The 25,119-nt window shown below is 40.4% G+C and overlaps 1 protein-coding gene across 10 annotated transcripts in view; it reads right to left on the bottom strand.

Annotated features, from left to right (window-relative positions):
* Positions 1 to 15,000: 15,000 nt before the first annotated feature.
* Positions 15,001 to 25,119, bottom strand: part of ATG5 (autophagy related 5) — a 63,605-nt gene continuing 53,486 nt past the window's right edge. For all 10 annotated transcript variants that reach the window (XR_001554279.2, XM_015858736.3, XM_085543670.1 and 7 more), the window contains one exon: positions 15,001 to 17,317. Coding sequence is in view for 7 of the 10 variants with exons in the window: in XM_015858736.3 (XP_015714222.2) it covers positions 17,181 to 17,317 (137 nt within the window). In the remaining 3 variants the exon portion in view is untranslated. The remainder of the gene's footprint in view (positions 17,318 to 25,119) is intronic.

Below are 25,119 nucleotides of genomic sequence, written 5' to 3'. Positions count from 1 at the left end.
AGAGCATATCAAAAGCAACCACATGGCTGAGCAATCCGAAGCCACCTCCTGCAACCTCTGCCAAAGCTATGGCAACATTCCAGAGTGGTGGAGCAAAGCAATTTCACCACGTCCAGTAATTACCATCAATATGTGCAGAAAGAATTAAAATCATTAGACTAAATTTTGTTTATGATTTCTTCCTTCGTTCTTGTGTCCCCTAAATACAACCTACACCTAGCAACATTTACAGCCAAAGAAAGGTCTATTTAAGCCAATGACAGCATGTAGCAACACCGAACTCCTTCCCATGAGAGAAACATCAGTCAGTTAAACCTTGTTCTGGCCTCTGTCCCTCAGCTATAACCTCACAGATAATCTTCTAGCAGTTTTCAATGGACAGTTTCAAAATGGTAAAGGTGTCTTCAGTGTTAGAAGACTTGGAGGCCTCGTCTACCCCTTTCTGCATTCAGAGCAGGTGACCCAAAACCTATGCAGTTCTGAGCAAGCCACTTAAAGAGGTACAAGGCTCTGGATTAATTAGAAACTAGGTCTTTTAATGTAACTCCTTGCCCCACTGCAGACCCGGCAGACCTCATTGGCCCCCTGCCAAATAGTTCAAGCACCTATTAACCAAGGAAAAGGTAAAGAGCTTGGGATGTAATGTGCTGGAGTCCAGCCCAACAGTTTTCAATCTCCTAACCCACAAGAGCAGCTTATCTATGTTTGCAGGTCAAAGACCTCAGCAAAGCCCTGTTAACAGGTGCTTGCTGGCATAAAATCAAACATTTGGCTTTTCAGATTAGAGTGATTCTTCAGTTTCTCGCAAGTAGGGCAGGAGGGCACAGAAGTGGATAGTGACACACTTGAGCTTGACCTTCAGGTTGTTAATGATAATTTTTTGGCAAAACTTATCATCTTATACACTTCCTTCGCTCACAGGTACTGGAACCAAATGCTTAAAGCGTACAACTTGGCCACCCTGCTCTGTCTCCCAAAATTTAAAACCAAGATCCTTAGAACTTCTTATTTATAGCCCAAACTTAACAAGGAAACAAATTCTGACTCAGACCCACCACAAAGCAAAGCTCATGAGTTGCATTAAATGTTTCTTGGTGGCCAGACTGAAGGAAAGGGGCATGTTCATGTCAGATGTGAAGCACAGGGAGAGTCCAGTGAGCAGCAATCACTGCATTTGTCCCAGGCGGGGCCTAGGTGCAGTGGGAAAACCTGAGACACTGAACCAAGGCATTTCTCCAGTGCCTCCTCAGAGGCAGACTGAGAGCAACTCTGCAGCCTGTCAGAGGATACCTGTGCTAGACAGGCAAAAATTTGGGCCTCTCTCTCAATAGGGTATTTGGGCTGAAGCAAAGGCAATGTTTTTAAGTGTGTTCTTCGCAGCATGACCAAACCTGTGCTATTCCTCCTATTGTTCAAGAACAGGAGAAGATACAGCAATGCAGGCCTTTCCATATTTTCCTGTTCCCATGTTAGATCTGGGCTGAGATATGTACAAGGCAATGCATTTGTGCCCTAGATTCCTTTGGAGATACAGCCAACAAAAGCCAAATTACAAGGATTTTCCTGTAGTCAGGTTGCTAGTCTGACAAGTTTTAGAATGAGGGAACTGCATTACACACATCCTCCATGTCCCCTCCTAAGCAGTGTCAGGCTATAATTTTAGTTCGCTCTTATTACTGATCATGTATAATTGATGTTGAGCCATTCTTTTGTCATCACAAAAGTTACAATATCTAAGCTGTTGCATTACTTTCACTAACTTACTTAGTCCGAATCAGAATTTATTGACTGAAAAGGCAGAACATCCACAGAAGTTCATATGAACACATACCAACTCATTTCTCAAATCCAAGTATTCCCACTTGACACAATTAAGTTTCACTCGCAACCTGTAACACATGAATTCCAGAAAAGAAAGCATAGCATAACTTGATTCTCTGTCGTGATTTCAGAAGCAGTTGGCATTGGCTTGAAGAGGGTAGTTTCATGTGTGTTAATAACATTTAACAAAGGACTTTTTCATCTCAGCTGACAGAAGAAGTAGGACCATCTGAGGCGTATAATTAAGCTGCTGAGTTTCCGTTGTTTTGAATTTGACCTACCTTTTTTCCTCTTTACTCAGCTATGGCTAAAGCTAATCTCTGCTCATCAAAATCCTTCTGTTTTGAATCAACGTATCTCTATGCAAATCGGAGAGAAATGCTCACGTCTCTGTTTGTATTCCTGAGAGCTGCAGCATTCCTTTGGAACATCTCTGTCACCTTCACCTTTGCTATTTGAAGCCAAGGCTTGAGCACAGAAAATTTACATCGGCCACATTTCCTCCACGTTTAGCAACAGAACATTTTCATCAGCAGTTAATGAGCGAGGGCCTTTCAAAGTGACAACTTACAGAAAAACACAGCAACCTCTGATTAAAAGGCTGCATTGGCAAGAGGTTAAAATGTTCCACATCGGCAGCTTCCTGCATTCTGTTCCGTTGATTTTCTTTAAATCAGCCTTTCTTTCTTCCTATGAAGAGAAAATGCATTGGTGCTTCTTTTAGCTCTGATTCATAACAACTGAAGATTTCAAAAACACAGCACAGCAAATCGTATAATGCTGATCTTATGGAAGGAAAAAGACCGGTCAGAGGAAATCCGATTCATCCACTGCTGCAAGTGCCTGCTTCTACATCACATTCTCTTCAGGATAGGAGGAGCAGCTTTGCTTCACCTCAGAGTTTTGACTGAAAAAGGGCCTCTCCTCAGCATCTGTGCTGTGACTTTTAGGATACAAGACATAAAACAACCGCTGAATCCAGCATCTGTTCAGCTCTGCCTATATAAACTGAGAGACATTTTCCTGTACTGAAACTGGGATTCACAATGTCATTTAAAAGGATGGCAAAACCCTCAGCTTTTGTTTGCAAAATGATCTGCAAAATACACACTAAAGAGTGTGTATACACACCAAGAAGAAGACACAGTTGTCATTTACGCCTTAAGCAAGTTGGCCAGATAAAACCAAACAAACACTGTGAGAACTCCTCTGCATCAACAGTGCGTTTTGTCTTCTGGACAACTCTGCAAAACAAACAAATCATTCACTTAATACCACACTTCTATACCTAGATATCTGTGGGTTCTCATTTCCCATAAGAATGGGATAATGGTGAGACTGTCCAATTTCACCTGCCACAATAACAGGAGCCAGAAGTCAAGAAGGGTGCAGCACAGAGAAGTGTACTGCAGTCAGTACTTCTGAGGTTGGCATATCTGAGGTCGACCTCTGAGGCAGGCATATCTAATCAGTCATTTTCTCACATTATACATATATATTTAAATTTAAAATGCTAACATCCCATTATTTCCACAGAGGGGGCAGATCCTGAGAGTTGGAGAGGATTAGATCAAAGCCAAATAACATTTTTCCAAGCTTCAGAGGATGCTGCAACCTCAGAGTGGTTCCTGGAAACACAAGAACTGGGGATGGTTCCTGCTGCATAAGTGTTGTTCCTGGGATTAGGCATTCAGGTAAAGCCTTTGGAGAGCACACTGATCAAAGGGCATAAATCAACACTGTTTCCAGTTGCAGAAAAGATCCTCACCAGTCTGGAGGCACCCAGCTAAACCCACCAGATAATAAAGTAACAGAGCTTCGAATTCATTTTCAACGGGTGTCATTGCAGAACGAATCAATACCTTCTCTGGAAATTTGCATTTATCCTTCAGCTGCTTCCATGGAAAACAAAACAAAACAAAACAAAAAACAAAAACAAAAACAAAAACCAACAAACCATCAAAATGAAACTCAGAAGCCAACCCAGATCTGTAGTCAGCACATCCCGGGGTGGCAGGAGAGGGGAGCAGTGCCGTCTTTTTGTCAGATAGCCATACCCTAGAGTATATTAAAAGCAGCTATTTCCATATGCTGTGCAGGCCCAAAACCTGAAAATTGTTCTGCTAGTAAAAATCTAATACACCAGCAGGTAACCAGAAGCTATCTGCTGCTTTCTTTCATGACTGGTCACAATATTCTGCTGACACCTGTGCAGTTCACCATTCCCCTACACCTGGAATGGTGAATGATAACACCACTCTCCAGGCTATTGGGTATGTTAAGCAAATTGTGAAAGAGAACTGGAAGACAGAAAATGCTGTCCCTCTGCAGAAATTACTTTTTCAGTCTGCATTTAAAAACTATCAGCCCAAATAAGGACTTGCATGGACATAACTGCATTGACATTACAACGTTCCTCTCGCAAACAGCCCCCACACATAGTATAATTTCAGGATACATGCGTGGGACTTCAGCAAGTACGAACAGAAATGTCAGTTCTGCAGCTGCCATAGTTTAGTCCGTAAAGCCTCCAGATATTCAGCTGGTCAGTGACAGCAGGTTGTCAGTCACTGCAGATGGGAGCAGAGCAATGAGCTCCACAAACGTCTCCCATTCCTCTCCCTCCAACTTTTAGTCATCCTCCCTTCCACTCGGAGCACAGTATGAGCTGGGAAAGAGAAGGGAGAGCATCGTTTCAGTAGCTATTGAACAAGTAGCTATTTAACAATTTTATAGTTTAAACAGGGACTTGTACAATCTCTTGATACTCACTTTATGCAAAATTCCCCCAGGAAAACCAAAGCTTTATTAAGTGAAGGCACAATTCAAGTTTTGAACACTGTGACAATTTTGTTTTTGAATATGGGACTACACAAACCAACCTCTCTGTCTTCCACGTCTTGGTGAACAGCAATGAATACTGCATCTTCTTCAAAGGACAAGGACATCTAAGCAGATTCCCAGCCTTTATAAATAATCAACAAGCAAGTGTGCTAACAGAGGAAATAGGTGACCTTTCTCCAAATGACGTGGAAGTCTGGTATCTGGCTCTCTACACACAGACATGGGGTGCACCCAAATCAGCAGTCATACAAGCTACACCGCATGACCAACCAACTCCCAGCATCTGAGACTTAGTCTGATGTACACAAGATGACTTCAGTCTGAGATATCCAGCAAAGGGCGAGTTGCTGGTTTAGCAGGACTAGCAGAATTTTAAGTAAAAGATGACATCATGCGCTCTTTTAAACAAACAAGCAACAGAATCTTTGGTAGGAGTAAATGCATAAACATGTGAAGAAAAGCTCTCATGTTTGCTAGAAAAGAGAATCTTAACTGATGAAAAATCTGCAGTTGCTAAACTTGTCACAGTATTCACCATACATTTCTCAATAAATGAAAAGTGGATTGGCTAGAAGCAGACAGGCTCGGCAGCCACTCTCCCATTGTTAGAATAATTGGACTGTCTCAAGATTCTCAATTAAGATAATAAAGTAACTATTGTGGTCTCATCTTGTTGAAATATTTTGGGTATTATCTGTTTCTGACAGTCCAAGGAATTCTGTTATTTCGCTTGACAAAAGAGGCGAAAACAGAAGGTGTGCGTGATGAATCCTCACATATCCACCCTCTCCGAGTCAGCTCATAGGGGAGCTCTGTCTCAGGCTGCTGTGTTCATCCTCCCCTTCTTATTTATCGGGAGCTGCGTTTGCCAGATGCGATGCTTTCCAGAAAGGAGAGTCAGATCCAGAATCTAGAACGCTGGGAATGCCACCTCCCCCATTCCAACCTTGTTGAAATAAATAGTCAGAAAATTTGGAGGTCGCTGCATCTCACTGGTTTGAATTAAATAAGCCAGCTAAGAGATTTTTAACATTTTATTTATGAGATGTGAAAAGTTGCCTTCATGTCTCCAAAGCATGGCGCTAAATACCAAAAGCACTGTGAAAGGGGCGCCTCTATTATTCAAGAACATATTTGTGTGCTTTTGGTAGAGTAATTGCATTTAGCATTCTGGTTAAACACACAAACAAGCACAGCTTTTTGTTGTTGCTTCAAATGAAGCCAGAAGCAGAACAAAAGGCATTCAACTCAACCAATTTGGATTTATAAATGTATTAATTTTAAGAGCACTATGTGTACACTTAAAATGAATTTAAAGCAGTCAACCTTTGCAGCTTGATGCCCGTCTCCCCTGTATCCACATAATCCATAAATCCAGATGCAAGTTGTCACAGACACTTCTTTGGAGAGCTTGAGAAGTTAAAAGTCCATGTTTCCTATTAATTAATAATTGTTTTCAGCTGTTTTGGCAAATGATTAAAACAAAGCGTCTGCCTTTAATGTTACCATATAAAAGTTTTCTTCTTTAGAGACCTAAATGCCAAGCGGGAATTACCTCATTTGCAGGGAGGTGTCACACTTGATCGCCTGGAACATTTGTAGGCAGGTAAGAAGAGCAGCAATTGTACCTGCTGCTACAAGGATCTCCATGCAGTGCCCATTGAAGCTGCCTGTCGAGCACTGTCAGAGGAACGTCAGCTGGGATTATTAAAAAATACTTTAAATGTTAATGGAGGAACACGCAATGGAAGAGCGATTCCATGAATAAACTGCATCGTTCATCAGACTGTGCCATTTTGTGAACTTAGCATCCAACACCCTTTGCATAACAGCATTTCAAGCTTTAGCAAAGCACTGCAGCACCTGCTTCTCTGAAAGCTCAACCATTACCAAGAAATTACTGACACACACTGGACACACCGAGGGTTGTTCAATATGATTAAGAGGAGTCACCATCTCTGGAGATTTTCAAAGTAAAGGGTTGATGTCACATTGAGTGACATGGTATGGAGCAGCCACTGGCATGGGTTGATGGTTGGACTAGATGACCTTACTGGTCATCCCATCCTTAAGGATTCTTTGATTCTGTATCTACAATTCACTGCCTGAAACACAGCGGGATTATGCAATGGTTTTGCTTTCTAAAGCCTCTTAGGTCATCACTATCCCCACTATTCTTTCCAGAAACTTCACAGAAGCTTTAGGGGGGTGACACTGCCTGGTGTCAGAGCATACCTCACACATAACCATCTTCCAATGCTGTCAGCATGCAGTACACAAGCAAAAGCTCACAGCTCAAAGAGCAGGCCAGAACAGGGGATGTATCTGCCTGAGTCCCCTGTTGCTCAGTCCACAAGCAGATGGACCCTTGCTCAAGTCCCTCTTTATCAGCAGAAAAAAAGGACCGATTTACAGATTTCATTCAAGTTCTGTAAGAGAGTATTAGAAATAAGACTGAAATTTCACCTGTGTACCACTGAATTTATCAGGCGTCTCTTGGATGACACTGTCTCCAAAAATTGAGCTGGGGACAAAGCAGGCTTCTTTTAGAGACACCACTTTTTTTCTTCCAGAAAACAGAACTAAACAAAGCACCTTTCATTAGTAACACCAGGCCATCTTTAGAAGATGCAGCACATCTTTCATGCTTTGAGAAGGACCTTATGCCGTGAGTAGGGTTTCAGTATCAACTTTTATTCCCAAACTTCTACCAGTTTATTCCCCCTGTAAACTGGGATTGCAGCTCTCCTGGAAGCTGACATCCCTCATCCCTGCAGAGGAAGGACAGTAGATTTCACAAGCAGAGAAACTTCTTGCAAAGTGGCAGGTACTACTTTACAGCCACTTATGTCAGTATCCTCCCAAATATTGGACAACTCATTGAGCAATCTGCCTCTTCTGCTGCAAGAAGGTTGTGAAAGTGACTGAAAGTGCAGGGTCTGAACTTCCCTCTTTCTCATAAATCATGGGAGTTACTGCGAGCTCCTTCTAGCTCTGGCCTTAAGAACTCTTTAAGATGTTATTCTTTTGTTGAGGTAGAATTGTTACTACTATTATTACTGTGACAAAGTGGTATCTCTCCCTGCAAAGCAATGGCAATGATGAAGCTGAGCAAGCACCAGCACAGCTGTATTCAGGGGGCTAAAAGGCTGGAGAGTGCATTAGTGTCAGAACTCAGAGGAAAGAGAATCAGGACTTGGTCAGCTCTCAATCTGGGGAAGGTGATCTTTCCACCAGTACAACAGCCATCCATATGATCTGAATGGCAGGAGGATACTAGCACCCCAACCAAACAGCGAGCACCAAAACGCTAAGCAAAAGGACATAAGCTGTCATGTTTTCTTGTTTCTGAGACCCCATTTGCCACTGCAAAATAAACTTGAATTTTTCTCAGAAAATATGCAGCCACACAACTCACACTTAATTGTATCTCATTGCACACTGAAATTAAATAAAAATCCCAGTCACTGACTTGCTTCACATAATTAGCACCAATGCCAGAGTTAAGGAGAAGATCCCTTGATGTAAATAACTGAGAAGAAATACCGAAAGCAAAGGTGAACGCCCAAAGTCATTATTGTAGGGCTGCAGAGCTTCCAACCAGTCCCATGTTCTCCCTCTCCGGGCAGAGCCAGGAAAAGCACCCTGCTCCCATTAAACCACATTGATTCCTTGGCACAGGCACAGCCAGCAGTAAAAGTGCCCTGTCTGGGGGCAGCTCTGCAGGGCTGCTGCCCTCCTTTGTGATGTGGCAACTGCGGCACATGCCCACGTGTTTGGATGTTAAGGATCTCCTCCTCTGCTGATGGTATCCGCATCCAGTTCAGCGTAGCACCTCACAACACATTAGGATCAAAGCAGAACACCTAAATAAGTTACAGTGCATTCTAATGCAATATTATAATAAAGATTAAGAACACGTTTTTATCCTATGCAGACAGTACCTTGCAGCAAAGATTTACTTGCTGATGTTGCAAACGGTGTTGCAGATGTCTTTGATTATTTCAGCATCTTCCAGTGATGAATAAACACCCTTTACAAAACAAACATATTTTTGCTTGCATTCTCAAACCACCCGATACCATCAAGTGGTGTTTTTGGAATAGCAGCCGCGCGTGGTTTTGAAGCACTGTTAATTGCCTGCAGTGACACATGCGAGGGCTGAGTGGGGTGCGGGCTGGGGAGCTGCGTAACACCATTACCGGCCCTTTCCATATGCCAGCATGGCAATGCGATGAGGCTTTCTTCTTGAAAGTTTACAGAAAGCTGATTACACAAAGACAGCAAAACAAGCATGAACAGAGCCCTCGTGAGTGCTCCCATTTACTTCAATGCCGTTTGTAAAAGAGAATTTAATTTACACCTTGCGTTATCTTGCTGGAAGCTTGTGTGGTTACCCAGACCGAGTGTCTGTTAGAGGTGTGGCTCAAAAACTCGAAAGATCTCAATTTCAGAAAACACTGAAAGGAACACTCAAGAATTAACCTTCATGCCCAGCAGCTACAGCTCACCTGCTTCACTCTTCAAAGCAACAATATAAAACCAGACCACACTGTGAAGAATGTGGCATCTTGTTTGTGGAGGGGGCAAGAGTACATGCAGGTAGACTCCAGAGAACTAAAATGTTTTTCCCCATGCCCCAAATCTGAAAGACACCGAACCCAACATGACCTATAGAGGTCATAGAAAGGATGAGTCCTGATCACAGCAGAACCACTGGATGCATTCAAGCTTCAGTAAGGGATGAAATTAAGATTAGTTCCTTTTATTGGCATATTAAGAAACACACAATATATTTCAAGGAAATTGCAAGCTGACCCATTATGATCTTGCCCCTCTTACCACTGAAATAATTGAACACACGACCAGAAGTGGGGCATCACTAATTTCACTAAAAACTATTTCCCAGTGTGATAAATTAAGCTGATTTTTTAATTGCCATTAGGACCCTTGTTCCACAGCGATTTCCTCAACAACTGCCACATGTGAATTTATATACAGTAAAACAAACCTGGCCAGATTCCATGAGGGAATGGATCCCTATGATTGGCAGAGAAGCTGCTGAGAAACTGCCCTGGTGGTTCAGCAAGAAACACATAGAAAGGCAGAAAGGTACAAGGCTCTGCTTGCTCTCCTGCTCAAAGGTGTCAAAATGGTGAGAGCAGGACAGCTAACCATTAAAACCAGCATGTCCTCTTTCTGCTGCTTACGAAGCCTGGATGGGAATATTTACATCATTCTCTACAACTAACCCTGAAATCACAGAAGATCAATGATCTAGTCCAACCGCCAGCCCATGCCTGTGATCACGGTAGACCGTGTCTCTCAGTGCTACATCTTCCTTTCTTTTCAACACCTGCAGGGATAGTAATTCAATCACCTCTCTGAGCAGCCTGTGCCAGTGCCTTGCCACTCTTTCTGAGATGCAGCTTTTCCTAATACCCAACCTGAACCTCCCCTGGTGCAATTTAAGGCCATTACCTCTTATCCTAACACTGTTACCGAGGAGAAGAGGCCAACCCCCACATCACCACAACCTTCCTGAGCAGCAGACCTGAGCAAGGAGGTCAATGCCCCTTCCCAGTTGCACTGCACACTCCAGGAACAAGGTCGTGCCAGATGGTGACACTACAGGTGCCAGACGCTGCACTTAGCACGTGAAAGCCAGCACCCAGAGGGTAAGGCAGGCACGTGGTGGGAGCTGTAGGGTTATGAGTGAGCGAGAAATCTGGGTGAGATACAGAATTCAGCCCTGTCATTTCTCTCCCCACTGATTATTTTTCTCTCAAGCCCCACCTTCACTGTTCTTTAATTCTTCTCGCTTCCCCCTCCCCTCCTCCGCTGGTTTCTTTCACTGCTTTCCTGCAGGGCTATTCAGTTTGTGGTAACCGCCAGCAAAACCAAGCCATGCCTCAGACACAGGAGCAGCCCTACGCGAGGGTCACAGAGTGCTCTGGGGATCGGGGTTTTAGTCACACTCACTTTTACAGTTACTGATAACAAACCTGCAACGGAGAGAAGAAAACTAGAGAGCAAGGGGCAGCCGTGAGCTAATCTCTGTTCAGATGAGGTCATGGATTAACTGCAAAGCAGAGAAGTTGCAGATAAAAAGAAAGGGGGGGGGGAAAGAAGTGTTAGCAAGCGACAAAACTCGTATAATAAAATAGTTAGAGTGGAAATGATGAACAGCCCGTGTACAACTTCCTGGGTCACAGCGGCACTCCAGGGCTCAGTGCCACTCCCCCGTCTGATCTCTGCTCTCATCAGCCCTGTGCAGGCTTGGATCAGCGTTCAGATGAAGGCACACCAGCTTATTTCACTCAGTCTGAAGTGTGGAAAAAACATCCAGGGCAGGCGTGTGCACAGGCGGCTGATGGAAATCAAACCTCTGTAGTGCAGATCATTTTAATTAAAGCTAGAAGAACGCGTACGATGCAACTTTCAGCCAGGCAGTTTCCATCCTGATCTTTAATTCTGCAGTGATGAAAATGAATTCAAGTGACCCTGTTTAACTCTCACAGGGACAGAATTACCAATTGTCTCTTCTTTTTTAATGGCAATTGGGACACTACCAACTCTAAGCAACAAAACCTTAATTACAGGCAAAAAGAACACAATGCAAAGCAGCACTTGGCTTCTATATGTTGATTTTCATTTGCAAAGCCCTCAAGAGATGCCCTGAAGAATCTCCACTCCAAAATAAGTAAACAGCAGCCTCATAGCTAGGAATGCAGCCCATGCTCCCACCCCAGGCCCCTAACCACTGAGCCACGTTAGACCCCAAATATTTTATGGCACAGACCTATTGCATGCGAGAACCAAGACAGAAGCAGCTTGGCATCAGGAGCACAAGCACTTCGTCTGCAGGCTTTTTGAGTGCAAGGAACACAGCAAAGTCTCCACAAGGCAAAGCAGGTAAAACTTTTGTCTTCAGACAGAGAAAAAAAGTAATCTTACTGCACATTTTGTGCTTTTATCACAAATCGCAACCTAAACAAAAAAGCTGCTTCTCTCTTAAGTTTACTTTGTACTTAAGACAGGCACAATGAAACGGAGGGGTCGTGGATGGAGGGATGGGTCGACCAAACAATGCTACTGATTTTTCATCTTCTTTGAAGGAGAACCCAACTTTTAGTAGCTTGTCATGTAAAGCTGCAAAACACAAAGTCTTGTAAGCAAACCTGCAAAGATGGGTAGATGCTTGTGTTGAGGGACATGGTTTAGTGGGAGCTATTGGTAACAGGTGAACGGTTGGACTGGATGATCTTTCAGGTCTTTTCCAACCTTGGTGATTCTATGGCTCTATGATTCTATGCACAATATACCATGTAGTGGTTTTACCCTCTCCCCTCTACAATACTCACAAATACCATGAAAACTATCAATATAATGCACATTAGTAACTGTATCACACATCTGTTCCCACAGCACATTCGTTTTATTACATCCTTTGACCCATGTTAGCAAAATGATGCAAGGATTAAGGCTTTCAACATCTTCAATGGAAAGAGCTGTTTTAAAATTCGATGCACTTTGGCATTTTCGAGTGCAGCAAAGTCGAGCTCCACCAGTGTCCAACTTTAACATGGCCACCTCTCTTCTACCCTCAGCGTTTCTTATCCGATATAAATATTATTTAAACCATGTGAGAAACCACACCTTCAAACCCCCACATACGTATGAAAACCTGAGCTACACAAAACTTACCTTCATTCAGGTCTGTGTACCTGTATTTGAAAGAGGCTTTGTATTTTTACATTCTTTAATCTTTCATTTAGAAAGACTGATGTTTCATTTCGCAGTTAAGAGAACTTCAGTTACATGAATCCTGGAGATGTGAAAGGTGGGTGGGGGAGCAGGGCGGGGGGGGGAAGGAAAACATCCATCTCACTTCAAACTCTTCTTCCACGAGCGAATTCAACAGTATGACTTAGAAACCTGAAATCTACTTCTGAGCATTTGAAACTTCACTTCGTTTTACCTCTCTGAAGAGATATTAGTCAGGGTTAGTGTGATATTTTGAAATGTCACTACCCCTGCTTCAGAACCAGAATTTTTAGCACACAACAGATACCTCCTACCTGCTGTAATTCAGAAATACTGCATCTGATGAGTCAGATGTTCTGCATGTGATACGATACTCTAAAAGCTTCCGCTCAAATCACCCAAAGAATCTCTTTCCTGTCCAAGTGAGCCAGAAATGCTAAAATCAACGACTACAGTCACTTCCCAAAAGCCTTGCTACACCAATACGGGCACAAACTCTCAAACAAAAATACCTCAGGGGTTGAGGTAGGAAACGTTGTCTCCTACGATATTTTCTGACAATATTGCATGATCTTTTTTCCATAAAGACATTACAGAGTAATGCTGTTGATGCTGGAAGGTCAGATTTGGAAAACACAGTAGCATGCACTGGAGAGCCACTCCAACTGCACACCTGGTCCAAGCGCAGCACCAGAACAACTGCACTCATGGGATCCCACACAGCCACCCGCATGGCACTCCTTACAGCATTTGATAACCTTCAGTGTTATGCTGGTGCGGATGTCAGAACTGATGGCATACTTACATAGAATACCACACAATACATTCTCTATGCTACTGATAAATTTGCAGGTAAATTTCTATATTGTTCAAAGAGTTTAAAATCACTACTAAACCTAATACTACTTTGTGAAGTACCTACGAGAGGGATCTGTCCTTTTTTTGCCAAGCCTCTTGATTCGCTAACGTACTGTTGGCAAGCTGTGACATTTGCTTAGAACATTCCCAAAAGTGCAGTCGCTTTTTAGCCCTAGAAGTCCTCAAAGAACATGCCAATACGTTCATACAGCTGACACACAGATTTTCCTGAAGATCAAAATAGAACGAAAAGCCGACCAGAAGTTACCATCAGTACCATAAACATGGATTTTCACTCAGATGTCATTCACCATATAAGGAAATTAAAAACGCCATAATTACGCAGCACATAAACAATACTGGAAGTGATGATTAAGAGTCTTCATCATCTGATAGATATCTGGCTGTCAGAACACAGAACTAAAAGGACTTTCCCGGTCACTGAGTCTCTTACCATTTTTGTAACTTAACCCCATGTTGGTTTGCTCCACAGCTCCTAAAGCCCTCAGTCGAGATGGATCTGGATGTAGCTCAACAGTTTTCCTTCCATACGGTTATTAATGGTTTGTTCCCACTGCACGTTCCTGTGTCTGATCTGTCCTTCAGATCTTCTATTTCTTCACATTCTGGCAAGATTTCCTAATTGCACCAATGCGGATTCCCAGCAGTATCTGCATTGCTGCCGCTAAAGCAACACAGTCCATTGTAGTCTGAATCTCTTTGCTTTGTACACGGGAGACCAGAATGTCACATTTGAGAACTACTGTCTCTGCAGACACGTAACTTTCCTGCCTTCTCCGTACTTGGTGTGAAGCCAGAATTACATGCACATCAGCAGCATAATACACCACTGCATGGCTACTGGGTCTTTCTACTCTTTCCGCAGCAGAAATCCTTCTGATTAATGTCTATGCACACCCCATACACACAATTCTGCACCTTCTCTAATTCTTCAGTTTTCATGGTTACCAGTCCTTCGGATATCCATTTCACATTCTCACCAGTAGTCACAACATCCATTTTCTTTCCCCCCCAACCTGAACATAATTTCTGCTTCCTTACTTTTTTTTTTTTTTTTTTTTCAACCAAAAGAATTCATGGAAAATAATTTAAAAATCAAAACAAGCGATTTCTAGCTCTTAATGAAAAGGCATCGCCTTGTGTGCTAATCGACAGCGCGCTGAGTGACGGCCAGTGGTATCAAAGATCAAAGAAAGCACTGGAAAATTCTCTCTTTCTTCAGCAAACATTCAAAGACCAAGGCAGACATTGCCAAACGTGAAATGCAGCGAACAACAAGCTCTGTGTCTCACTCCTTTCTAAACCATGCTATAACGCTGCATGTTACATGAGAAACGTGTTTATGGACCTTTTGCTTTTCATTGGCACTGAAGTAAGTTTAGGGAGCACTGCTTTAAATTCTGATTATTTTAGACTGACTGTTGGTTTTGTTTTGGAGTTTGGTGGCATTTCAAAGTGAAGAAAAGCAATAAAGTCACCGTGCTCCTCCTGTTCCTCCTGTTCCTCACACGCTAAGCAGCACGAACTGTAAAATGTGATTACAATTGGGGAAAGCAATGACTCCACTGTTGTGATGCGTGATGCTCAGGTGCATCATCTGACCAGCTCTTTAAGCAGTTCTTGCTTCTCAAATGCTGATAAATCATTTTTGTCACCCTTATTTAGCTGGAAATGAAGACAGACCCAAGCTTTTTCATTTATTCTTTTATTTTAAAATGAAATTTAATTAGTTTAATAGGAAAGACTATGTTTTAAAGCCAAGCCACTTGTTTCATGCTAGGCCTTAAAAGTAGGATTTTCTAGCAAATAACAGAAATAACCTCTATAGGTTTTTATAATGTACGGCCTCTTATAATGCTATCCTGATCAATGGAAAAAATTATCCCTACAAAATACTTTTTTAAAATATGAAAACTACAAAATATTTGCTTTATCCACTGGCAGGACTTTGAAATTCTCCAGAATACTTAAATGTGTCCGCCTAAGAAAGTTTACAAATGCCAATCCAGCCCTGCAACAGAAATTCCAAACAGAAGTGGAAGTTAGAACAACTCAACCAGGCCATCCCACTGTAAGAACAGTATATTTCAGTTCTGCATACACCCGCATGTTTTGTCACTCTGTAGAGCACTGTCATGTCCCGCAGAACACAGCACATGTTTATTTCCCTGTTACTTTTTTCCTTCCATTTCCTTCATACCGCTTCCTTATTTACATTTAAAACACCATCTAATCTGTTCCTTTGACATTTTTCTGCCCTTTGGGCATTTCTAGTCTCAATTCGACCCTCATCCCAGGAGATCCCTCCCCCCCACCCTGCTTTTAAAAGAGTTTTTTGTTTGTTTGATTGATTTCCATTTTGTTCCTTTTCAGCTACAGGTAAACATTCTACCAAAAAGAACAGAAACAAGCAGAACAGGAACAGCAGTGGGAGCTATCGGGACATCTGCAAGCCATAACTTTGAGTAGCAACTTCAACAGCTACATTCTTTTTGATAGAAAAAAATGTCATGCTTTTCTTTTGTAATTTAATATATATATGATAATATCTGACATACTTGATAATATGTCTACTATAAACATAGCGTTGTGCCACACACAACCAGACTGCAGACAAAGCAATATGGCACACACTGGGATGAATTCAACGTAACACAAGGAGCATCAGGATCCCAGCAGCAGCTGTCATGGTAAGGACATTCAGAAGCAAAGCACCCCAATAACCTTAGAAAAGACTTGCCAAAATAAAGTTCTGTGCAATGAGATGATAATCTTTCAGACTGATTGCCCAAGGATCACAGAGGAAAAGTAAACTCAAAAGCAAGGAAGTATTAGCTTGGTAAAGCCTCAGTTTTAAAAAAATCAGAACTATTACAAAGCAATAAAATCTGCTGGTCATCCTCCAGTTTGACTGTTTTCTCGTCCATGGGAATAAACAGCAGGATACAACATTTGTTGTTTGCAGCATTCATTTACTTTTTTGTTGTTGTTGTTTTTTTTTTCCCCAAACTTTCTGAACGAATTAAAGAAAATATTCTCAGAGAAAAAAAATAAAATAAAAATAAAAATAAAAAATAAAAACAAACCAACACAAAGAAACGTCATGTGAAATCCTGAGACAAATTATCCTACAACAACGCTGGTCTATGAAAACTGGCTGGAATAACACACATACCGGAGTACTCAGTGACAGCACACAAATCCAAAGTATTTGTATATTATCAAGTTGTGCATGTTTTTAAATGGCAAAACATGCTTGATGGGTTTGCTTTCAAGATCTCTGGCTGTTTGTTATCAAAGTTAGATCATTTGCATACCGATACACATACTGTAAACACGACATTCTCATTAAGGAAAGATGGGTTTACAGTAATCAGATCTTTTACAAAAAGCTATTGGTAACTACATCTGTCAGTGCCTAACTTTTCTAGAAAATTAAACCAATGTTTCCACTCTCAAAGTTGAAGCATTACCACTTTAGGAAATAGCCCTGCTTATGTGTTAATCAGAAATACAATCGAGTAGCATATTTCCATTTGCTCTTCAGCTGACAGTTTCAGCTTCATTACCTTTTACAAGAAAACAGCAGACTTGCAGAGGTCCTGTAAATTCTTTCATAACGCAACTGAAGTTTAATTACAGCGGTGAAGAAAAGCAGCAGTGATGCAAAATAAGATCAGCCCAATTGCCCTTATCTGATGATAGGATCTCTCTTCCTGTTTGGCTTGCAGCAGTGAGGACTTCTTGTTTTGTTTCATTTTTTGTTGTTTCTGGTCAGGCTGCCTGTCTCAAGACCGATACAAGCAAGTGTTTAACATGCCCCTAGAATTCCACCTGGAGAATGATCCTCATACCAATATAGCCAAGTTTCAATCAGTAGGTCGGGGAATGATACTAATGTGAAGAAAATTATCTGGATAGCTCATATGTTCGCTTAGCCACTGTAGTGGTGTTTCCAGCATTGGCTCAATTCCATGAATCATCACTTGAGTCGTCTTCTCTCCATCTAATTCAAAGAAAAAGAGGAACCACTAAGTACATCATTCAAAGTTCACAGAAGGATTAAACATTTACTTATACTTAATTTACAGTAGACTTAATTGGTGTTACAGAGTACAGCCTATAACAGAATGAAAAGCAGGAAGTACTGGTATGGAGAAAGCTGAGACTAGCATCATCTAAGAAAGAAACTAAGGTAAAATAATTCCAATTAAAAATCAGTTTAAAATGAAACTTAATCCAAGCACCATTCTTCTCCATTAGTTGCAAGTTTTGTATTTTCTTTTCTTTCCCCCTGCAGAAATCACAGCTTGGTGTCAACACGGTTAAGGTATATCTATCCCTCCCAGATACAGGCCATATGAATATGGTTTATGAGTATGCTTAAGGTATTAGGCTTCCCAAAAATTACAGATGACGTGTTCTTAATACTTAATATGCTTTCTGCTGAAAAAGTAAAGAGCATTTGCAAAAAAAACCCAAACCCCACAAAAGCAACTCATAACACATGTAATGTTCCTGAAGTAATTTTGTTTTGCTAAGAATAATTTACTTGAGAATTTAGCAATATTACTGAGAGTTACTCAGAAGGACGAGTTGGCACCAGCTTTTTCTCACTTAGTTTCATCTCTCAGAAAAGCTATGTTTGTAAATGATTCCCAGTACGGCAAGAATATATTCTAAGAATATTTCAATTCTTTTTATTTATACTTGTCCCGGAGGATGCAAGTACTTTGATCCTTTGATTCAAATGATGGGAACCAGCTAGAGCAACCGACATAACTGTCACAAAATGAACTAAAAAAAACCTGAAAATGAAAATTTATTTCAGAGTCATGATATGAGAAGTGCATTTAAAATATGCTCCAAATAATGGTTAGAGGAAGAAAAAAAAAAATAGAAAGCAGTGACCTTCTGCTGTTTTTATATTATACTCTGGCTTTCTCACATGGACCTACCACAGTGAAATCCAAAGTCAGCGCACAGAAATATCAGTGTCTTTTCTAACTGGCATTTTATCCCTTTACCATCTACAGAACAGACCAAACCACTGTGCTGACCAAGAGCTGCATGAGAGAGAGTGGAATGTAGGATATCAGAAGTACCATTACTGGCTCTTTCATGCAGCTCAACTCCTACTTTATAGGACAGATAAAATCTTATTTGTGTTCAGTAGCCTAAACACTCTGAAAGATGCCTGAAAAAGTCTGTATTTTAAGTTGGTATCTATTCCAGATATTTATTTTAGAAACAATCGCTCCTGAATATGCTGTTAACTTTTATACTACAAACAATTCATACTGCAGAAGCTGACAATTACGTATGTCTAAAATAAAGCATCATATATTAGTTACGTTAACTATGTATGGTATTGTGTTCTGTAAAGTTTTTTGATGAAAGCTGGATTCCATAGATAGCATAGCATACTGGTTATTACACTTGATTAAGTATGAACAGTTGCTGGTTTCTGGTTTCATGGCAGACAAGTCAGAAAACAGCAGATCATGTAAAAGTAAAATAAATTTCTGTTATTTTCAACCAGAACAGGTATTTACAGGGTTGAAACGATACTCATCAAGTGCACAATCTCCTCAAGAAAAAGTTCCCAGTAATCAAGATTTCACGCTGAGAAGCTGAGAACATCCCATATTTTTGATACCAAGTAAAATATATGTTTAACACTTTCAAACTGAAGTCAACTGGTGGTATTCTATGAATCAGCCATAACATTGATGACAGATGTCTGTGTTTCACAATATTAGTTAATTGTCAGAGAGATGGCAGAAAATATACTATCAGTTTGCAGACTTATTTACAGCAATTTTGTCACTGCATACAGGGAAAAAAGCCTTCAAAGCTCAAGAAAACATTTCAACAAGTGTTCAACTTTAAACACAGCTCACAGAATTTCTTGTTATATGACAATAAAAGAGATGCGTTACCGCAAAGTTTGATCACATCACACAATAAAACTCACACAATAATTCAAATGTATTACCATGCATATTCTTTCCTTAAAAAAAAACCAAAACATTATACATTTTCCACTTCTTCCTGATTCTAACCCTGTCCTTAAATATAACTTGTAGTCATTCGTACATCTCTTTCATCTGTAAATTTAGAAAGAATGCTCTTATTAATGGGCTGAGTGATAGAAACATTAAGAGTCTGGCCAGGACTTCTTCAATTCTTGTCAGGACAGTCTTCAATTCTTTCTTCCTTTTTCATCGGTGAATCATTCACAATCACTCTCCACCTGGACATTATCTGGTCAATTTAGTACCTCTAAAGTTTCACCAAAAAAACCATTGGCTTCCTTACAGCTTTCAAGAATGCACTGTAATCTAATGCCAGAAATTTTACATGTTAAAGAAAAGAGTAAGAGAAAACAAAAGATTAATCTGAAACCACTCTGCTCGTGACAAACACACATTGGCTATTACACACGTCAGTGTTCATGAACAGTTTAGCCTAAATCCAGATTGTGCTAGCTCCTTATGAGCAGCTGTTTTTAGCAAAACCTTGCATTATAATGGATGAGAAATTTCAGAATTTGAACATCTCCTTCTAATGACTATTGGAAAATCTTAGAAAAGCTTTCCTTCTTTTCTATATAACAATATTTTTGGATGTGTGCCTGTGTGTATTAATGCCTTTTGCTTAAAAATGAAACGTAATTTATCTGTGTGTCCCCATTTCCTCTTCCCTACTCAACTTAGCCCCTTTCTCATACAAATCTTTTACTCCATTTCTCAGAAAACTGAGAAAGTCTCAGGGGTTAATGAAGAATCTATGGTGCAGTTAAGAGTCTACATTTCTGCACTAGTGCTACTTGTGCCTTAGTATTATCTCTGACAAAGCATCACTTCTCCTTAAGACTTGCTCCCCTGGAGGCTTGACTAAAGAGATCTTATCTACTAAATCCATATTTACTGTAGCCTCCTTCCACAAAATCCCTTGTTTTCACTTCAGCATTTTCCCTTCCTTTCATTACTACAGACCATAAACTCTCACTTAAGTTGCATTTACCCACATTTTCTTCAACTTTCATGTTTTGAGTAACTTCCCCATTCTGAAAAACATACAGTCTCTCTCATAGATGGCTCCCCTATGTAACAAGAGCTGAAAACAGCAAACATTAAAAACTTTGCTGAAAAATACTCATTTTCTCAAGAGCTGCCTGTCTAGTTAGCACCCACATTACCACTCTGCTCTGGGTCCTGGATGATTTGCTAGCTTCTTCTGAAAGCTTCATCTACCTGGTTTATATCTGTAACAGATTTGCACAATACTTTCCTTTCCATTACTGTTTGTAAACTATTAGGAACTGCAGATCTGACGCACCAAGTATTGTTCTCTGTTTCCCCACTCCATATTCTGTTGCACAAAGTATAAATAGACTGTTGGAATACCTCTGTAAAAGAGTACAAGTTTCTAAACATATATTTAAATAAGTGACACAAGACTTAAACTACTTAATTATGTAGAAGATTAATGCCATGTCATTGGACTACGTCTATAAAAATTAGAGCTAATAACTTAGCTCATCTGTGCTGCACGAGGTCCAGACCTGGAAAGATCATAACTGTCAGCACCCATTTTACAATATAGAGTAATGTAGTAAAACCCCCGGAATTTTCTCAAAAGCAATGCTAAAATTTTCTAGTCATCCCACTGACTTCTCCTTTTAAGTCAAGATAAAGTTGGGTTACATGCTAGGTATCATATGACATACAGATGGTTTCTTTTACTTTGTTGCAAATTAAGGAAGAAGAAGAAGTGAAAATATCAGAAAAATGAAAGCAGGGCAATAAACATTTCATAGAATATTTTACAACGTGTGTGCACACCAACTATTTACATCACAGCATTTACAGTATGATGGAATTGATGTTCAAGTGATAAATACTGTTTTAGCATTTACAAAAAAAAAACCCTCAAGACAAATTAAGCCACCTGCTATCAGAATGGCTGTTGAAGAATTAAGTGATTTTTCCCTTAGTTTCCCTGTGAAAATTCGTGAATTAAAATCCACTATAAGCCCCTGAAAGTTGCTAGTGGCAAATAAAGTTTGTTGGTAAAACGTCATGAAGTTCCATCTGTAGAAGGCACACAACTATGACTACCTGTTGTGTACCAACACATTCTTGGGATGTTTCAGATTGCTTGGATGCTCTGAAGCATGCACCTGAAAGCATACCACGTCTAGTCAGTTTTCCAAGACTACAAAAAGTACAGAGAGAAATAGTCAGCTCAGATTGAAAGGAAAGAAACAGATTTCTATCTCAGTACTCCTGATCAGGAGCCCACCTTGATCCAGCCAAAGAAAGCACTGCTATAGGACTCTCTTGCACTTAGGCATCTGATGGAAGGAAATGAGATGGTGGTGGTTGCTGCATCTCAAAAGAGAACAAAGAGCAAAGAAGAGAAAATACATAATCTTCAGGGAAGTTAGGAAGATGTCAGTGTCGTGGTAATTCATGATTAGTTCTTCTACTTCCATTAGCCACATAAATTACTGCTTGCTAACTAAAACGCTCAAAATCAGAGCAAGAGAATGAGCTTATTCAGCATCAATTCAGATAGTTATCCATGCTCCTGATGTAACTTAAAATAGTACTGGAAGATCTCTATTCAGAGAATAATTAAATACGATGAAGAAAACCAACTGCTTTTCAGATGGATTCAAGTGTCTATAAGGAGAATGGTGAGGAGGAACTATTCCTGGCAAAGTGGCATATTTCAGCCACTTTTCACCCATATTTGCACCACAATGCTCAGCAACCTTCAGCCAGAAACTCCCTTTCACCTACCCAAATTGCACCACTGTGATGTACCACTTAAAACCCATCATGGCTTAAAATGCCCCCATTCAGATTTGCTGCCTCTTAGCAATCACAGGTCAGGACAGCGTAGCTGGCTTAAATCCTTTCACTGACAGACATTGCAAGACTTTTCGGATTGAGTGAGGATTTCCCCAGCGTACTTAGAATCCTCTGTATGCAAGTCCCATGCATAGTAAGTCCCAGAACCGGCCAGCAGCCATTAAAATGGACAATACAGAACCCTTTATTATTCAGGGACTCACTACTTAACTAAATTGCCTTTAAAACCCCAAAAAGGGAAAACAGTACCTTGTGCTCCAAACTAGGAAATCAAATCATGTGCTTCTAGCAGGACACATGGTCACAGGAATATATTAGACAGCGATACTAAAAATTGTAGGGACTAAGAATAAACAAGGAAAATGTCACGCACTATCAACCTTATGAACAATGTAAAAGAAGTAGTTGCCAGCATTTTCAAATGTGAAATGGGCCATAAAAACTTGCTTGCTTATCTTTAGAACACATCACAGGTTCAGGATTAGATATCACTAATGGTACTCCTGACAACAGGTTATACCACACAGTATAACAGGGAGCAGAGATTTCCCTCTTATGTGACTTTTCTGTAGCTGCTTTCTTTTCCACCCCTCCTGCTCTTCGCATCACCAGGCAGCTGAACAGCTCTTTAGGCGCAGGTACCTCAAAGCAGCCAAAACACTCCTTGACCATGTGTGCTCACAGATGGTGCCTCGGACATCTCAGAATCTGAAAAGACACCCTGACATCTTTATGGGGCAGACTTTAATCTGCCTCTTTAGGATCCCTTAGGAAATTATTTACAGATAAGTAAGGCTCAGTGCTGCACTTCACATGTATCTGCTACTACCAAATTCATCACCGACAGATATTGTTGACTGTTTTTAAAGCAAACCTCTGGCAAGCAAAGGTTAAGATTTCCCTGAGAACTAATGGTTTGATTTTGGTTAAGAGCAAAGTTGCACCTGCCCATAGAATATTTGTAAACTCTCAAAAAACAAAACAAACAACAACCTTCCCCCCCCCCCCCCCCCCCAAACCACCTTAGGGGTATTTATTAACATTTTAACACTACTTTTGTAATATTTAGTTTAGTCAGACACCAAATCTTTCTTTCATTTACAGCAGAATATTTCTTTGCTTTGTCAGCAAACTTAGCTGAAGAATGAAATCAACCCATGTAAAAATAAAATATTTATGCTTTCCATTCTTTTAAGTATTTTTTAATAAGATATGTTAAAACATTTCAGTTTTACCATTTATAAACTCCAATGGCTCTGAAACATTTCTGCAATCCATTTCTGACAGGTGCGTTTGCAACAAAAATGAAGTACAGAAATGTAGGGAGTAGTTCAGATTTCACAGCAGCAGCAGCGCCCTCAATATAAACGTCTCCAATACAAAAGCATTTGGAACAAATCCCACCTACTCAGTTGAGTACTCCCAGGTACTCAATACCTGCACAGTTTTACAATGAGCTTAGTCTCATTTCAAGACCAACCGATCACAGGCGCTTCCTAATGTGCTCAGAGTGAACGTTAAAAGTGTCTTTAGGGATACAAAGTACTTAAGCAACTATTACTTCCAAGTCCAAAGGAATAACACATCCTATATTGAGGAGGATACTTTCACTTTAAAAACTGTTTAAACAGGAACAAAATCTTAGTAAAGGTTTTCAGAAGCTTCACAACAGTGTCCTTCAACCACAGGCCAAAAGCTTTGCTTACTTCTGTCAATTCAACTTCACTGCAAAAAGGACTAACCTTGCTATTCACAGTACTATCACCATTGCCAAAAGTTAACTCATTCCCACAGCAATCTTAACATATTTTCCACCTTCCTTTAATTACACGTAAGCTAAAAAAATTACTATTCCCTTCCACTCCCCTAATTTGGAGTAATGAGCAGTTTGAAGAGAAACACAGGTGATATACTGGATCACAAATGGCAAGATATGCTGTTCATTATACTCTGAGCAATAATGAGAAAATAAAAAATCTGAGAAGCTGACTCTAAAATAGCCTAGCCACAACAAAAGCTTCTGTCTGACCTCAAAGCTTTAGAGGCTGATGTGTGACACGATGGCACAGCAGTGACTTGTCATTCCTTACTGCAAATCCTGCCAGCACTGGGGAAAGCCACTGATGCTGACTGAGGTGAAGAATTCATACATGGAAATATATGTTGAATACACTGGCCAGAACCAGGTTTTTTTTTCCCCTCAAAATTTCTCTGAATCTGAAACAAACGTTGTTCCAAATAAAAGAGCAACTTGGGGAAGAATTTCTGTTAAGATTTAATTGCCCAACATGAGTATAACTTAACCATCAGTCAGACATTTTTAACAGGCAGCAATACATCTCTCATTTTAACCACTGGCAGTACCACAAGTTCAATTGCTCAGACCAATGGTCATAGCTTTCCCAAATATGTTCAAGGCTCTGGATTATTTTTGATATCTACATAAATATCACACACTACTTTTAACCATGGCACACTCCTTGCCCCAAAGAAAACCAAAGGTAAATTAAATCTAATACTTTATAAATACACAAATATTTATTTTTTTTAATTAAAAAAAAACAAAACAAAACTAAAGGAACATTAAGTTTTAATCAGTTTGTCAAACAACCCCATGCAGATAACCTTTACTTTTTTACAAAAAATATTATTATGCTCCAAAATGAACAGTTCAAAATATCAATCTCTCTCCACCCTGGATCATATTGTTATTTACATAATTTGTCTCAATTTCTCTCTTAGTGCCTTGATGTCATTCTACCAGAGCCCCTCCTAAGAACTGCTGCTTCTTAGACCAAAAGGCTACAGCAGAACAGGACCTGTATCAACCATAGTGAATTCTGTTCTAGCAAAGTACCCAACTATAAAAGCAAAACTGTACAAAATATCTTCCTCCACTGTGGAGGAATTCCAATTATTCCTC

The sequence above is a fragment of the Coturnix japonica genome, chromosome 3 (assembly GCF_054131305.1).
Source record: "Coturnix japonica strain WE chromosome 3, WE-NBRP24, whole genome shotgun sequence".
In the NCBI taxonomy this organism is placed as follows: Eukaryota; Metazoa; Chordata; class Aves; order Galliformes; family Phasianidae; genus Coturnix; species Coturnix japonica.
The sequence above is the reverse complement of the archived record's forward strand: the minus strand, read 5'-3'. Positions and strand labels throughout refer to the sequence as shown.